The 17,840-nt window shown below is 45.6% G+C and overlaps 1 protein-coding gene across 3 annotated transcripts in view; it reads right to left on the bottom strand.

The window, feature by feature from the left end:
• The window catches only part of LOC144167760 (uncharacterized), a 31,690-nt gene extending 18,126 nt beyond the window's left edge, over window positions 1-13,564 (bottom strand). For 2 of the 3 annotated variants that reach the window (XM_077696942.1, XM_077696940.1), the window contains exons 1-4: window positions 13,425-13,564; window positions 11,756-12,039; window positions 910-1,083; window positions 144-386 (exon numbers count right to left, since the gene is read on the bottom strand). In XM_077696942.1, the coding sequence (XP_077553068.1) occupies window positions 144-386; window positions 910-1,083; window positions 11,756-11,998 (660 nt within the window). In that variant the 5' untranslated portion in view covers window positions 11,999-12,039; window positions 13,425-13,564. The remainder of the gene's footprint in view (window positions 1-143; window positions 387-909; window positions 1,084-11,755; window positions 12,040-13,424) is intronic. The other variant, XM_077696941.1, reaches the window with a different exon arrangement.
• Window positions 13,565-17,840: the final 4,276 nt, after the last annotated feature.

The following is a 17,840-nucleotide window of genomic DNA, read 5'->3' on the forward strand; positions in this document are numbered from 1 at the left end:
GAACGGGATAGCGGCCTTGGTTGCGAACGTTTCCGCAAGAACACTGCAGTATATTCAGATGGTGAGAGAGAAATAAATGTTCCTTGGCTGAAAAAGATACAAATAAATAAATAAAACAGGCTGTCTCAGTCAACAGCACTCACCGTGTGCTCTGGGGGACTGAAACCGTCGCCTAATTTAAGGCTACTCATCAGCTGGCCATTTTCTTTACCAGCTTCACACCTCATTGCTTGGCCGCCTTGTATTTTGAAGTCCACCAGCCAGTGCATGAACACCCATTTCGAAAGCAGCGAGCTGTCACCCTTGGAAAAAAATTTCCGCCGGCGTGGGACGAGGCGAGAAAACCCCAAGATCACTTCGCAATCCGGCTTATCTGAGGAACACACCTGAAAAGAACAATTTTGTGAGTGTTCAGCAGTTTAAACTTTTAGTTCATTATTTTTATATTCATTTATTTGTGGGGCTCCCATCTTTTCCCAAGGCCGCACTGAACTTAGACTTGAAGAACAAAAAGCGGATGAAGATTATATTAAAGAAGTATCAAAATTTAAAGAGTCATTTTATTAGGCTAAGTGCAATGAGTCTTAATTTTTACATGTTAACACCAAAATGTTTTTGAGGTGGAGTTGTCTCCGCAGTTACCGCAATGCAACCACACTACGAAATTCGGTTTAGGGTGACAGGAGTAAGCACCATAGACAGCATAATTAATCAGCCGGTTGAAAGCCACTCCTTCTGCGCCGAATGTATACACATTCAGAAAAATCCCTCTTGCATCTGTTGCATGCGATCGTTATATCCAGAAAGCATAGCTGCTTTAGGCCTGTCGAGGTTCCGTTTGAGACGAGTTGGCAAAAGAGACAATGCCGGGAACGTAAAGCTGAAAATGCTACACAGAATAGTACTCACTTTTCCTCGGGTCTTGCGAGTTATCTCGGGAATGGCAACACCAAGGGTTTGAAGAAGCTTCTGAGTCCAAGTGCGAGAATTGTTTAAAACGAGGTCGTACCTAGAGGCGTTGTCAATACTTTCAAACGCTTCCCTTATTCGGTCAAAATTGAAGCCAAAGTATCCGATCGGGATCTGAAACCGAGGAGTACTTCTTAATTCGCTAAAATTACACCTCGATCACAACCAAAGCGGAAAATAGGGTGTATCTCGCATAGCTTCCCATTTGAGAGGATATATCTGAAAACGCACTAAAATATTTGCTTTCTAAAACGACCAATGCTAGAAGGAAGGTAAAATAATTAGTCATAATATCCAAGACCTACTGGGAGAAGGGAGCCATAACGCGGCGGGGGCATCGGCTGCGGCTGCGCTGCGTTCGCACCCCAGATTCTGCTCGACCCACCCCACGCGCATGTCATTTGACATCTCGACTCTTCCAGTCATAGCTTGTACGCGTTGTAATGGAGTGTAACGCAAGTGCAGGACTGAATAGGCGGTAAAAGAGCGCGGAATGGTAATGACGGCAACGAAGTGCCCATACTGGTGGACAACAAAAAAAGCGAGAGGCAGCCAATGTACCTGCTAAAACGAGCAGGCGTGAGCACTGAGACGTTTACAACGCAAGATGCTGTTGGCACAGTGTGCGAGGGGCACGTGATTGATTTGATTGATTGTATGGTTTAACGCGCCGACGCAAAGCAGGTGATGAGGCGCGCCGTAGTGGAGGGCTCCGGATTAATTTCTACCAACTGGGGATCTTTAACGTGCGCCAAAATCTCGTACACACGGGCGTTTTTGCTTTTCGCCTCCATCAGAAAAGCGCCCGCCGCGGCCGGGAATCGAACCCGCGACCTGAGGGGCACGTGAGAAACGCCGAAAAAAGCACGCTCAGGAAGGTATGTGGGTTGGGATGTGCCTCACAATAACGACAAAAAAGCAATAGTATTCCTGCATTCCCAAAAAATTCATTAATAAATCTTCCAATAATTTTACTATCCTCAGTTGGTAAGCTGGTATTAAAAAGCTTTTCTCTTAAGAAAATTTGCACATCCAGCCTGATAATTGTTCATCAATGTTAGATGTTCCAGCTATCGCAATCAGATTCATGTTGTTTTTCGTAACTTACCGTATCTTTACAATGTCTCTTTTTACACCTACTGTCGCTTGTCATATTTATTCTAGTCTCGCTCTGTATGTGAAATTGTGCCATGCTTTTCCTGGCATGTTCTTTAAACAAACTAGTGATCACCTATTGGGTTATAAATCCAGCATTGTTTTAGCTACTAATTCTAAGTTTCAGTAATTGGTGTATATAGCTTGAGTAATATCTCTCATCAAACAACGCGTGTAATGGTACACTTATGCCACATCTATCCCGCCAAACACCGTCTGCAGAGCGATTCTGTACTCGCACTGAAAATAAAGATATGATAATGGATCTGTTGCCACTCAAGCTTTTTATTGGTTACACATCTGTTTATGTTCCCGGAAAAAAATGTGTGTATTGTCCCCAGGAACAATGCATGCTTTTTGTTTACGTGTACCCGAAAAAAATATATATATATATCAGTGTGTTGAACCGGAAAAAATACCGGTTCGCGAACCGGTTAGATGAGTTGAATTATCACTGAAATTAGAAAAAAACATTTAATAGTTTAAAACGACAGTCAAATTCAAAATACAAACAAAAATTCAAAATGCTGCGGTTCCCTAAGGGAAGTGCGCAATTGCAAAGGAAACTTTAAGCAATTCACAGATATTAGAAAAACAGATGAAGTGGCGACGATTAACCACCTTCTTTCTCACCCGCCGCGGTGGCTCAGTGGCTAAGGCGTTATGCTGCTGAGCACGAGGTCGCGGGTTCGGTTCCCGGCCGCGGCGGTCGCTTTTCTGATGGAGGCGAAAAGCAAAAACGCCCGTGTGTTCGAGATTTCGGCGCACGTTAAAGATCCCCAGGTGGTCAAAATTAATCCGGAGCCCTCCACTACGGCGCGCCTCATCGCCAGTGTTGCCTCGGCGCGTTAAACCCTACAATCAATCAATCAAAAAACCTTCTTTCTCGCCCAGACTTTATGTTGTCCTAGCGACTATTCATACAGCCACCGCCAAGAGATATGACAATGGGATATATTTTGCCCTTTCCTTTTTAAATTCAGAGCATTTCTTAGGCTCGCCTCTTCCTGCGTCGGACGGCGTCCACAGCTCCGCGTCCACAGCAGGTGCGCGCATGCGTCGTAGTCAGCCCGTTCGCTCGTCACCCCCGGAACGCTCCGTCGCGGTCTCGGCCACGGCCGGGCTGGAGGAGCGGCGGGCGCGCACTTTCATATGAAAGTGCGTGCTCGCCGCTCCTCGAGTCCGGCCGTGTCTCGGCGTAACAGGTGCGTGATAGCAGCGCGGTGGGGCGTAGAAGAGCGCGCGCTGCTTGCGCATGCGCGCTCTCCCCCCTGTACCGCTCTCCTTCTACTGCGCGCGCTGCAAATATAAAGCCGCTAGCGGTCGCTCGTGCTTCAGTCACTGCGTTGCTCCTTCCTTCCTTGGTTGACGCTCGCTCCCACGTTTACTCGTGTCTGCTACTCCAGCATCACGGAAGAAGCGATGGAAGTAACACTGCCTTCCACCAGTACTGAGGCCCCAATGCTCTGCATTTACTCGTGTTCCCCTCGCGGGAAGGCGCGGGAATTTTTTTTTGTTGAAATCACAATCGTCTCTATGGAATCGCCCATCACACTAACCTCTAAGCCTTTAATTTAGGCCTGCGTACTGGCGCATTCTAATACCAGCGCTTAATACCAATGGCGCACGCTTTTATATTTGTAACAAAACAGAAAAATCCTACAACACGCACATAAATACCACCAATGAATTAGAATATTTAGTCACCCTGAATAATTTGTTAGCTGTCACCTTATCGAATGTGTCAGCCACACTTTCCTTAAAAGTAAGCTTTAGTTAACGCTCAGTCGCTGCATTATTGCTCTGACCACTGCAATTCCTTTTGCGATAGCTATCCCGGATGTGTGCATTACAATCAGTATGTCATCGTACGCCTGATCCCCGGCCATCGTTCCGTGGGCTACATTGCGGAATCCTATAACAGATTATGCTGTTACAAAATGAAAGGTAAATTTGACGCGCAGAGCATGAGATGGGACTTTTTTAGGTAGACGCTCTTTAATTTGTCCACAGCAGTACTCCGCTCCGGAACTAGTAGCAGTAAAAGTAAGGTAGTGAGTTCGGTAGTCAGTACAAGTTCACCTTCGAAAAAAAAACCAGATCTCAAAGAGACAAAATTGCAGAACAAGCAGAAAAGATGATCGCTGGGCGAATGGGGGAGTGTGAGGTACCAGCATGCCTTTCTGTTCGTGTCATCTGCTTTATTACTGTTTCTGCTTCCAAGACAAGGTGGAGGACTGCAGTTTTTTGCCAAGGGATGAAGTGCGCACCTTAACAGATTTCCCTGACATATCTGTTGTTATTTGTATCTGTAAAAAAACGGAACTTGTCCACTGTACTGTCCCCAAAAACTGACCACTGAACTCACTTCCTTCGCATTGATAACACGTTTGGTTGTGAAAGGCAGGGCAAAGAAAAGTATAGAGCAATATCCACGTTTTAGTGATTTTTTTACTTATTTGGTCTTACTGTTCCTGCTGTTCCTGCTGTATATAAATGACATTGTAAGTGTAGTATGTTCATCTGTGCAAATTCGTCTGTTCGCAGACGATTGTGTTTTGTATAATGAAATTACTTGCCCTGAAAATCAACATGACCTTAATGACAGTTTGTTTAATGTTTTCCAATGGTGCAATCGCTGGGGAATGGCTTTGAACTTAGATAAAACTGTATGTATGCGTATAACCCGGAAGAAAAATCCATTGCAGTATACTTATACACTAAATGAGTCACCTGTACAGCAAGTTTCTGAATTCAAATATTTAGGAGTAACACTCACAAGTAATTTATCCTGGAATCAACATATTGACAATATTTCTGCTTCCGCCTTCCGTAAACTGTCTTTCTTACGACACAAACTAAAAAACGCTCCTTCAGATGTCAAACTCCTGGCCTACCAATCAATAATCCGACCAAAGTTAGAATATGCATGCGTAATATGGGACCCGTTCACACAGAAAAACATCAATAAACTAGAAAGAATCCAAAGAAAAGCTGTTAGGTATATATACTCTAAGTTTCGTCACACTGATTCACCTTCTGATTTAATTAGAGCTAATGACATTGAACTCCTTGAGTCACGACGGAAGACATTTAGGCTTGATTTTCTTTCCCAACTTCTTCAGAGACAAACAGCACTAGACCCCACACAGTACCTGACACCCATATCGACAAGACACACGAGACACCATCACCCCGGAACCCTAACACCTTATTTTGCACGGACAGATACATTTAAATTTTCTTTTTTTCCACGAACAGTGGAAGAATGGAACTTACTAAAAGGCTCTGTTTAAATATTCGCTTTGGTTGTTTTGCTAACTGTGTATTGTTGGGTCTGTAAACCTGTACTTGTATGTTGAATTCTTTCCTTTTTCCTTTTACATTTCTACCTGACTTGAGTGCCTGATATGTACTTGCTACTTGTACCGTGCCCACCTGCTTGGACCTGCGAAGGTCTGCAGTATGCAATAAATGAAATGAAATGAAATGAAATGAACTTACTTTTTGCGTAATATCTTTAAAACGACGTAATTCACCTTCTCTTTTTTGTTGTTTTCCGTGTAAACACATTTAAAAAAACTGGCGCATTTGATGCTTCGTTCTATATCTCTGCTCCGAGGCGCAGCTTATGTTGCAGGCCGGCACACCTATAGTTCATATCACAAGCTAGCTGCAGCACTGTGGAGGCTACATTGTTGTCCCCCTCAGGGCGCCTAACTCACCGCGAAGGAAGCGACAAAAGGCGCCGGGGCCTTGCGGTGCCACTTGCCGAGAGGGGAGAAGGGAGTGTCCTTTCAGGACCCCCTTCACGGCGGATTAGGCGCCCTCAGTGGGCGCACTATTGATAACAATGTAGCCTCCACAGTGCTGCAGCTAGCTTGTGATATGAACTATAATTTAACCAGCTGGTGATATTAAACATTGATCAAAATCTTGATACAGCGACGTTCTCGATTTCCATCTACTTCAGAAAAACGGTCGTGGGGATTGGACATCGAGGCCACATGTGGTAAGCAGCAAACGGCTTAGCCATTGAGCAGCTCCTGCGGTCACACTTGTGAAGTATTAACAATTTGCAGGTGTCGGACCTTTTAACCAAATTATGAAAAGCACAAAGTTTGCGCACATCGGGTGTGGGCTTTCGCTGTTGCGCAGTGGAGCACTTTTGCAGCTTGATTGCTCTAATAAAGTCGCAGCTAGGGAAGGGGAAAGTCGTTTTATATCCCCTGTAAGCTGCCGAGAATGACATTTCGTTTTTTCAGCTTGCACTACGCTCGCGCTTCCAGCAGCAACAGACCATTGCTACATTGGTGCTGATTCGTTTCCCTTGTTACTTAGAGCGTGATAGTGTTCAATTGTCTGGAGGAGAAAGTGCGCGAGCGGGTACGAAGTTGACGGTACGTGAAAGAAAAAATGGTCTGAATTGCATTGACTGTGCTACATCAACAACGGAGGGTCGAACCGTTTCGGAATGAACCGGTAACCATTATTTCTTTTTTTGGTTCAGTTCTGGTTCCGCACCCTGATATATATATATATATATATATAGTGAACCAGAAATTGGTAAATGAGGGGCTCGTTGAGATAAGACAGAAATAAGGGTTGGCAGTAGTCAAGAAAGCCTCTGAAAGCAATGCGGAGGATGTGGTAGGTCATTGAAATAGATAAACAATTTGGAAAGACGGAAAGAAAGTGGAGAAAAAATGCCCACCGGGTGGGAACCGAACCCATGACCTCCAGAATACCGGTCTGGTGTGATGACCACTACGCTACAGGCGGGGCTATTTTCCCCTACACTTTCTGGGCATTTATGTTAACCAATATTTTGTTTCCTGCGCTTGGGGGTGGGGGGGGGTGGGGGGATAGCCAGCACCACTCGGACTACTCGTGGGGAAGGGGACCTTCTTTTTAACCCCCGGGCCATGACTCGAGTGACTGCACTTTCTTTCTGTCTTGCCACATTCTTTACCTTTATATATATATATATATATATATATATATATATATATATATATATATATATATATATATATATATATATATATATATATATATATATATATACGGATAGATAGATAGATAGATAGATAGATAGATAGATAGATAGATAGATAGATATATACAATCTCTAAATAAGCAGATAAATACCAATTGGGTGACAAGCATATATGGAGCTAATAAAGGTTGTTAAGATGAATTGAATCGGTTCTGCCGTTTTACAGCAATGCTAATTCCCATACAAAAACTTTTCATTGGACAAGGTCATAATCTGGCTACCAATAAGATATACTGACGTTTCTTCTCCCAGCTTACAACATGAGCTGCGGGTTGCAGTAGATAAATAGAAACTGTGTTAAACAAGAAATGGTGGGGAGGAATCAGCCGCCTTGGTCCAGGTAGCCGCTGAGGGCCCTGATGATGTGGGCCGCCAGTTCTCGCACGATTACTGTTACAGGCGAAAACGCACAAATGACACGAAATTGGACCCAAAATATTTAACGCAAAGCCACTGTTCCAGATTTTATAACTGTACTCACATCTTCTATCGCGCATAGTCTCAGGACGTTTTAGTTCGTACATGGTCATGCTATAGGGACCGGGCAGGTGAATGGGTGGCGCCACCACTCGGCGCTCCCCTCGTCAGTGGAATGAGCCGGTGCATTGGACTACACAGCCTCCCGTTGTTTTTGTCGTGTTTGCTTCGGTGCTTTGAATGTTTTGGTGGTGTTGTGAGCGTATATGTGCGGTGAAACAAAGTCTAGACGGATGTGTTGGGTTCTTATAGATGCAGTAATGACTACGTAAACTTGTCGGGCGCTTCTAAAGTTGGGTATCGGCTGCAATGGCATGAGCGCTTTTTGCAGCGATCTGCGCTTGGCTACACCAGTTCTGAGTAGGAATAAGACTACAATTAGTAGTATTATTTTCTTCTTAAATGCACTAACGGCTCCGTAAACTTATTGGATGCTTGTAAGGTTGGGAATGGGCTACATTGACACGAGCGCTTTTTGCAGCGCTCTGCGCCTGGCTCCGCGCGATCTAAGTAGGAATAAAACTATTAGCAATATTATTATTCATTTCTACCACTTTAAATTATCTCCACTGGTTTAATGACTAGGGTTTCCACGCCAGATTTAGCGCTGATATACCTCGATAGGTGTGCTTTGAAGGGAAAGGCACCTGCATACGAGATGGATTACCGTGTAGCCGTAGAAATGTGGCGTTTACACTTTCTGTAACTGTGAGCTTTGTGCCTTCGGTTTTGGTTTTGGTGAGCGACACTGTGACAGCATGGGAGCCTCATAGCCGAAGTGGAAATCCCACATTTGTGGTGGTCATTTTATCAAGAGCCAAAGTTATTCACCAACTCAACAGCCCAAGCTACAAACCATCCACCATCACTCCTCCCCTTCCCGTTTTACCACCTGCGTTGAATAAAGGCTGGCACCGATAGTTAAAAAATGTGGCAGCGTTAACGTCAGCCAGTGTCTTTTAATGCTTAAGTATTCTTTACAGAGTACCTAAAAAAATCGTGTAATGCCTGGTGAAGACACCAAAAAACGCGCGATTAGTTGCCTCAAATATGGGTGCATCAGCCCGAGTCCTACAGCACAGACACATTTCCAACACGCTGGACAAAGTTTAGATTGCGAGAGGGGGGCATTGAAGTTAAAAATTAAACAGCACAATCACCTAGCCCTCCGTCTAATGATTATGATGGTTGAACGCAAAGCTTTCTTCCTGCGAAATCGAATGGGAAATGGTCAAAGTAAAAGCGCTGCGATCAAAAGACCAAACTGCGTGCTGGTCAAATTCGACGCTCAACTATAGTCAAAGTTTAAATCCTGAAGGCAACCAAGGAAACCCATACGATAGAGCTTTGCGATAAACCCTCATCGTCGTTAGACGAAGGTGTGCATGATTTTTCAAGCGTAGGTGGCAGCTCGTAAACCGACCGCCGCATTCAGTTGTGAAACTGAGTACAGGTTTAGGGCACCCTCCTGTCTTGCGTCCTTCAGCCACACAGGAATTGTTTTTTGAAAACCATTTACCAACTAGCCAGCAACCATTGCAATTCTTGTAAAGCAATGCTTCTCCACGACAAGCAATAACGTTCTTCTATCATGCGGTATTTATTCTATCAACGATTCCCGATGACTGTAGTAAGAGCATTTCTGTGAAATTAAACACGTTTCAGCCGTAGGTAATGAAGTTACGGAAGCGTCGTCCATCACAATTTCTGTTTTGAGGTAAATCTTAGAAGACACCCCCCAACTTTGTCTTTCGCTTGTGCACGACGTCGACGCCGTTTCGTCATCAACTGCCCAAGGACAGCGCCGCAGCATTCCTAGATCGGTTGCACACACCGGCTTTGTGGGAGCATTTAGCTTCAGATATACTCCTGGATACGCGAAACTGCAAGCAGGCATCAAAAAAATTGCATGAAGCAAGGAACTTTCACTTCCAGCTTGACTTCCAGCTTGGCGCATTGAGCGTCGTCTGCTATTTGTAAATACTGAGTATGGGCGTAAATCCCACACATGGCATGCCTCGTAAACGTCACATCCACGCTCAAAATTTACCGATCTGAAATATGCACGTGGGGTTACGTACGCTTTCCAAGCCGCACCGCATAAAAATGACAGAAAGCCATGCCCAGTTACGTTGCCCTGACCGCCACCGGCATTCCACTGACGAGTGGTTCGCCACGGGCGGCGCTGTTCGCTGAAGCGACGGTGGTGCCCATGGAGGGAAAAAAAAGCTTAGGAGAGGCCCCCAGCTATCCCCGCGCATTGGCAAAAGTGTGGAGGAAGTCACGTGTTTTCGGCGGCCATTGGAAGTCGCGTTAGCAACGGCGTCCTAGCAACGGCCTGCCCGCCGTCCGCCAGTAATGGAGGAAAGGCAGCGCCTGCCTTGTCGTCCGATTGCGAAGATTGCTGCTTCGCTTTGCTGCGCTGTGGTCTTGTGGAACTCGAAAAGGATGCTGCGAGTTGCGATAGCTGCGCCGATGTGAATATGTCATTTAATTTCTACTTGCAAGTGCACCTTGTACCGCGTCAAGCTTTTGCTCCGGTCGCGATCACGATGCGCCTATTGAAGTGCAGATATCGTGAACGCGCCGTCCTGTCGTACGCGCGGACACCCGTCAGGTAGATTTTCGGGAAGTGATACACGGTGTGCAGTACGTAGGCGACTTGCAACCGAACGATTCGCAACTCAATTTTTTGGTTATCGCCGCTGCATGTAGTTTGCTAGGCCGGCAATGCGCGGCAGTGCCTTTGCAATTGTTACAAGGTAGATTCCCAGTTGATATAATTCCATCGTCCTATTACCTTAGTAGGTGTCCGTCTGTTGACTGGAAGAGTGCTGGATCTGAAATCTGGATCTTTTTGTGGTCTCGCTCTGGATTTCGCTTTTCAACGTTTCAGACTGCGAGGTTAGTGTATGAACGTTTTCAACTGATATCACCTTGAATTTATTGACACTGAGACAAGTTGAAACTTGGCGAAAAAAAGTTTATTGACGCCACCCACCCTCTCCTTTTTTTTTTTTTTTTTTGCTCAATAAAACGTTTTGCCTCCTCCTCCTCCTCCTCCTCCTCCTGCTCCTCCTTCGCAAAAAATTCTATTGAAGGCACGCGAACAACGGTAAAAACATTCCGCAATTTTTTAGCTTGAAATATGCATGAAGTGCAGCTTACCTATATATATATAGAACGGCCGTTTAATTGACTAGTCATCTCTGGGATTGCCAGTGAAACTGCAACGCAAAGTTGGGCACTTTCCAGTACGGTAGCCGCACGGCGTTCGCCCACTATTTGCGGCGTTCTCCATCGCTTGGGAACATATAAACGGCGGCGATTGCAAACAAAGGATGAATGCACACCAATATACAGCAATACTAGTCAGCGGAATGATGCACTAACCGGTGGAAAGTGACGCCCAATTCCTTGGGTACCGATCGCGACTTGCAGCCTGGCACCGAGCATTGCGGCATTGTTAGAACGAGCCGCTTCGCAAAACTGCTGCGGCCACACTGAAGGCCGTGTAACGGTGTAACCGCGCGTTTAGGTTCACGGTCACGCGCTGCAAAACGGCCTTCTACCTGCCTATCAGCTGATATCCGCCGGCTCGGCGCTGGCAAATGCAGACGACAAGAGAGGCGATACAGGACGGAGGAGGCGGAGAAGGTGCACCGAGAGAGAGAGAAAAAGAGTCCGCCATTCGACTTACAAAAATGGCGTTTCCGGCTGCGCTGGGTGTGACGTCAGGGCCTCTCCTAAGCTTTTTTTCCCTCCATGGTGGTGCCATACAACGGCCGCCCGGTCCCTTACGAGTGGCAAGTGACGGGAACAAATTCTGAATCACGTCAAGCGCGCTCTGCAACCTTCCGCTTCTGCTGCCAGCATCTTTCATAACAGTGAATATGGTCCTCAAAGTAGTGAAGGGCGCGTGTATTTAAACTTGAAGGAAGCGGGTTCGTCATATACAAGCTATCACATGCTTTTATTTTTCCTGAACTAAAATACGCCAAATCCGACACACAAACCGTCAGGAGAGTATTTCTTTTTTTTTTTTTTTGGGGGGGGGGGGGGGGGCAACAGAACTGAGAAACCTATCTGACTTACCTGTCGATCTGGAGGAGTGAGTTCATCTCCTACCTTTGCCACAATTAGACAACCTTTGAGCGTGTCGTTTTCAACAGCAGTTTCGCATCGCACCGTCCCTTCTTGCGATATCTTAAAGTCGACGCACCAGACTTCAGAGGGCTGAACTGGGGAGAGGGAGGGCATCTGCATCCAACGGTTTTTTTTAGCTTGAGATATCCCTAGGATGACTTCGCACTGGGCGTTCTGTGTACTCTTTGCCATGATGGGTTGCGCAGAACCTTCGCTTGGAGACCCTGCAAAAACTGAGTGTTAATTTCTGTTGCGCATCAATTGTTCCGAGCAGAAAATGAAGTGACTGCAAAAAACCCTCAACCTCAAGAAGGCATGGTCTTGTGGCTCAGAAAGGATTTATGACAAACTTGGGAAGGCGCCCTCCGCGTTAGCACAACCACTCTGCAGTGCTTTTAACTCCGGCTGTCACCCTGCCACTCCACGCCACCTCACCGCATTTGACACAGAGGATATGAAACGCGGAAGAAAGCTGAGAGGGTGCAACTTGCATTTCAGTCCCCACATTTTCCAAAACATCGTCCTCCTACTTGACCGGCTTTTCCCGTCTCTGACCAGCTGAGGGAGTGCAGTTTGTTTCGGTGAACTTTGCCCGGGGAATTCTCGACGGTTAATGTTGCGTTTTAGAAAAACCTCTCCTCCTCTCCCTGCCAAGGAGTACAGACGGTCGTACGTACAGACACTTATCCATAGGTCACATTCACTAATAAAAGATTATATTCTACGTCGAATAAAGCTATGTCGTAGTGGCACCGGCGGCACATAGTTGTAAGAAACTTGTGCACTGGCGTAACTCATCCACAGGTTGTACTAATTGTTTGGTTATATCCACTACCTCACTGTGGGCGGTGGACGGGGTAAAATAAAGTTCAAGGGAAGACGTGCGTACCTAGCGAAACCTTCATTTCTGCGGTCGGGCGTACGTGAGATTCTTAATAAAAAAAAACGCAACATCGTGACCATAAACATCGCGTAAAACAATCAAGGTCGTATCGTCTGCGCAGGTGGTTGTTCAGTGATGCCAGTGTCCGTGAATCCTTTGAGGAAGGACAGAGTCACGATCCAACATCCCTCCTTATTGTTAAATATTTGAACCAAAACCAGCTATCGCAAGCCCCGTCGCGCTCTTGCTAGCTGCCATACCAATTAGAACTGATTTGGGGATACCAGAAGGTCCAGGCAATCTTTTCCTGCATGGTATCCATCCCAAATGCAACTACTACAGCCAGCTGCAATTGAATAATCAAACAATAAAAATTTACGGTATTGCCTGGAAATCAGAATGCGCGTGCTATAGTTAGAAAGATTGCATGTATACAAGTTACAACTATACAACACGGTGGTCTTTCACGCAAAGGAGCAAAATTTAATAGCATAGTTTTTACTAAGTAGGTTCTCTCTGCTTACTACCAGTGTTCAGCGAACACTGATAGCAGAGCGGATACGTACTATATGCATCCTACTGCATAGGAGTTGCGTCTAAATGATACAAAAGCTCTGAATGCTGCCGAAGTATTATGTTGTAGCGTTTATTCTTTCTTGCGACCTTTCGACTGAAGTAAAGGCTAAAAATGTCCTTGGTCCCGAAAAGCTCTGTGAAAATTAATAGATTACTTACCGCATATGACCTAGGCAAGCGCTTGGAGGGAATCCATACGATTTTATAAAGACAGAAGAACACTTTATCGTTACAGGGTTCAGAAAACGAGCAGCCGCAAATCGACCGTTACATTCGCACACTGGATGTTGAAACGCTGTAGTTGGGATGAGGCAAGATTCTTGGAATTGAACACGGCCGCCTCTTGAATCAGCCGTATCAGCCGTATTATCAGCCGTATCGTACGCAGCGTAGTAACTTATCTTTATCGTTGGGAAAAGGGCCTGGTATTCGATACCGCTCACGACACTATCTTATAAAAAAACTAGGTATACAGTGATAAGACGATTTTCTTTAGCGAGCTTCTGATAGGGAATACGGCCATATTCTGTGTTGGCGTGAAAAGCATAAAGTGATGTCGAGACGATGTAAGAAGGCAGCACACAGTTCCATCGTCGGTATTGAGCTCTCATGATAAAGGAAAACGAACCTTTTTCAATATTGATTTAACCATTGACTGGCGGACACCAATTTATTTCGCGAAATACTTTATAAGGAATGTTAGTTGCGTCCAGTTTCCTATATAATTAAGAAGAAATATAATGCAGAATTAGCGGAAGGTGATGAGGATAACGCTTTGTGGCTTTCACCATGGGCAATATTAACGGTTCCACGATCATTGCACGGAAACTAACACAACTTGTGTTTTCTCAATGGCAGGTAGAGACAGACAAATTGAGAGAGAGAGAGAGACAGAGAGAGAGAGAGAGAGAGAGAGAGAGAGAGAGAGAGATAGAGATAGAGATAGAGAGAGAGAGAGAGAGAGAGAGAGAGGGGGGGGGGGAGAATCCTTATTGAAAGCTGGAGAGGTCAGCCCCAGTAACGGTAACTTATTGGTCGACCTGTTCTCAGTTCGCAGAAAACTCGTTCCAGCGCGTTCTGTAATTCATGAAAACTCTACATTTTGAATCACTTTGCAACGCGGCTGGCGGTAATCCGTGAAGTTTTTATTATGCTTTTATTGATTATGTTTATTATGTTCATGAGACTTATCGTAAAAATTCTGACCTCCAACTCGCTTGCGTTTTCTGCGCTGAAACTTTATTCGTGAAAAATTTGCCTCGCGTGATGTACGCATCCCTAAATTTGCATCATATTTTTTGAAAAAAAAAGTGCGATCATTACGCGAATAAACACGGTAATCCTAAACAAGCAGGAAACCTAAGAACAACCAGCTGAAGTTTAGCTCACGCTACGTATGTCCTGGCATAGGCGAGCTGAGCCACTGCTAATTTTCTATTACGACGGAAGCAAACACGATATTTCTGTAGGTATTGTTTACAAAAGTTGAGGAATCATTTTGTGCTGCCCAGTCAACACTTCGGTAGGAAGGCTTCGTGGCTTGAGCGAGATTTCGTCCCGTGTGCGTATGAAACGCGTGCCCCACGGTAATTCTCAGTCAAGGAAAATCTGCTCACCTGGTTGGATCAAAGTTTTGCTTGCTGCTGAAGTTTTAATCCCCAAACGGGCATATTAGCAGCTAAGAATACTGAAATCAAACGATTTAGAGCTACTATTGATACAATACAACACGCAGATATTGCAAGTAAAAAGAGAATAGCCGGGTGGCTATAGATCATTCGTTTGTCAGCTATTGGTCGATGAATACATCTCGCGGTGGTTGCAACCGTGCCAGTTGAAATCCTGGGCAAAATATTTTGCACATCACACAATTTTTCACATTGAATGGTAATTTTAAAAGGGAATTTAAAGAAATTCGGTCAGGCATCAACGTATTTGAAAACTCATAGTTAAGGGAGAGACATGGGCAAAACTATGCTCGGGGCAGGGTGTTCCATTACATTTGAAACGGGTACATTTACGGTAGATTCAGTTTTGTATTGAGAATTTTTCGTATTCACTACGTATGACCAGACGCTTGAGATAAACGGCTTTGGTAAGGGTTTTGTCGGTTTTTTCGGCGCATCACCTACTTTGAGCGTGATACTTTGGAGTGTTGATGCACCTGCGATTCCAAGTGTTTCGGAGCAACAGCCGGATGCCATATTGACTGTGGCAATGCATACCGAATTGGGGGCAATATCGGCCAGGAGCCCGATGAAAAGCAAGGGCAGCAACATGGCGCCCTCGGCCCGCAGCGGTAATCGTCGTAGTGGTAAAGTACCGTGTGGCGAATGTGACTGCACAGAAACGGGATGAGAGCAGCGAATGATGCACGCTCCATCATATGCCCAATAAAACCGGTTACGCCTCTGACACTGAAAAAACTCTTCGGGGGACGTTCTTCAACAGTTCTTCTAGATGACATCCTCGCTGAAATTCTCCGGAAGAAGCATCTACAAGTGTGTTTTAATAAGGGCTTGGCCTTCGAAATATCCGAACTTTACCTTGTCGATTTACGCCGCGGCAGTTGTTTTGGTGGTTTTAATGATCGCCACGTTTTTCTCGTCGCCAATGGGAAGTCTTGAGCATCCGCTTCCATCAGATAAGCGGTGAGTTGCAGCGCCGTGACGGTCTGTGCAATCCAGGCCTCGTTGGGTGCGAAGTTGAAACCGTCTTGTGCATGAAAGATCCGCATTGAGGGACTTCGAAAAATGTATGCACCAGCACGAGATTAGTCCAGTCGTCTTCGTTTGGTACGAGTATGACGCTTATGATGCGATTTGTGGAATCAGTCATTGTAGAAAGGTAGGTGCAAAAGGACACTGTTTACGCGGTTTGTATCCACGTCGCTGCAGAGTGAGTGAAAAAACGTTTAAACCATTCCTGCGGTTCGTGCGCCACTACGGATAAGTCGTTCCCGCTTTGGGCGTCACTGAAAATCCTCCTACCAACCCAATGCGGCGCGATGGAGGGTAAAGGGGGGGGAGGGGGGAGCGGGAGGCCCGTTAGGCTTAGCTTGCAGTTTGGCATGGTGCGCACACAAACGACGGAATTCTAAAAATGTGCTCGCTGCGCCTCGAGACTGGTCTAGAGGTTTTCGCGGGCACATAATCTACTGGTGGAACCACTTTAAGGCGCTGATTGAGTTGGGCCAGAAAAAGACATCTTACGCAGGTGCGACATGAATTTCTCACCAGCTACGGCGCGCTAGCGCATGACTCCAAGATCCACGCGGAGCGCCAAATTCACCGTCAATTTCCTTCCACCCTCCAAACTTCCCTCCCAGTAGCGGTACTGCCGGCTAACAGAGGCGGAGGTGTTAAAGCCAGCCTAGGCGAATTCGATTTGTGAGGGCACTGCTTTGTAGAGTGCAATACAAGGTGACAATCCCGTCTCAAGGCGACAAGCGAACGCGCACAACTACCATCTGTGTCTGTTGCCGGCAGGAAGGAATGAAACAATTGCTTTTCCAAGAGTGTCACAGTCCAACGACTCCGCATGATCGGTCCCTACCAGAGGTGTACGTAACGCGTTACGTAACGCGTTGCGTAATCCGTTACTTCTAATCAAATACACTTTCTTGTAATTTTGTATGGATTAATTTTTCGAAACTGTAATGTTCTGGATAGTTCAAATACACTTGCTTGTAACTGATTACCAGTAATCAATTACTTTTTTTTTCCGAAATCAAGTAGTAATCTGTCTTCTACGGCAGTTCTCGCCCCGAAAAATATGCGATCGCTCTTGAGGGTCCCCCGCCCCGTCAGATGTCTCCGCAGCTCACCTACCATTACACCTAGCCCGGCATTTTCCACACAGTGCACGGAGCGCCACCGCACGACGGTGCGCCTCCGGCAACAGCGGCAACAGCGAAGCGCGACGCTTCATATAGAGGACATGGAGTCATGGACACTAGGATGGAAGCACTGCGCAACTACCAGCTGGTGCGAAATGTGTTCCTACGTTATAGTACCACCCTTCCTTCCAGCGCATGCATTCAGAAAGTGTTCAGTGTAGCAGCAGACCTCTTAACGAGGAAACGTGGAAGAATCAGCGACGATAACTTCGAAAAACATCTTCTGTTGAAAATTAACAAGGTATAACACTGTATCACAGAAGCCGCAGTAAGCCTCCCCGCCTTCACGCAAGCCTCCAGCCTTCTCTCTACCATGCAAGCCACAGTATACTTCGTTGTAGTTTGAGTAAACTTGTGTATTGCCTTACAGGAATAAAATTTTGAGGGAAAGGGGACGCAAACGTAACCTATTTCATTTCTGTAATTGCTCAGTTACTTTTCTGGGGCTGTAATTTACCACTCTGAACCATTAAATTTTAAAGGACGTCATTGTAATTGTGATAGGTTACTTATTTTCTGTAATGTGTACAAGTCTGGTGCCTATCCAGTCTACGCCTATGGCACCTCCTAGAGTTGTTTATTCTTTGTAGCATATCAACAGCAACAATAACCGAAAACTGAAACTGTAACTTGAGCACACTGAGTTCTGGGAATTGTGGAACAGGTCCTTTCCTTTA

Source organism: Haemaphysalis longicornis, unplaced genomic scaffold (genome assembly GCF_048455015.1).
Source record: "Haemaphysalis longicornis isolate Haplotype H1 unplaced genomic scaffold, Haemaphysalis longicornis Haplotype H1 scaffold_2, whole genome shotgun sequence".
Lineage (NCBI taxonomy): Eukaryota > Metazoa > Arthropoda > Arachnida > Ixodida > Ixodidae > Haemaphysalis > Haemaphysalis longicornis.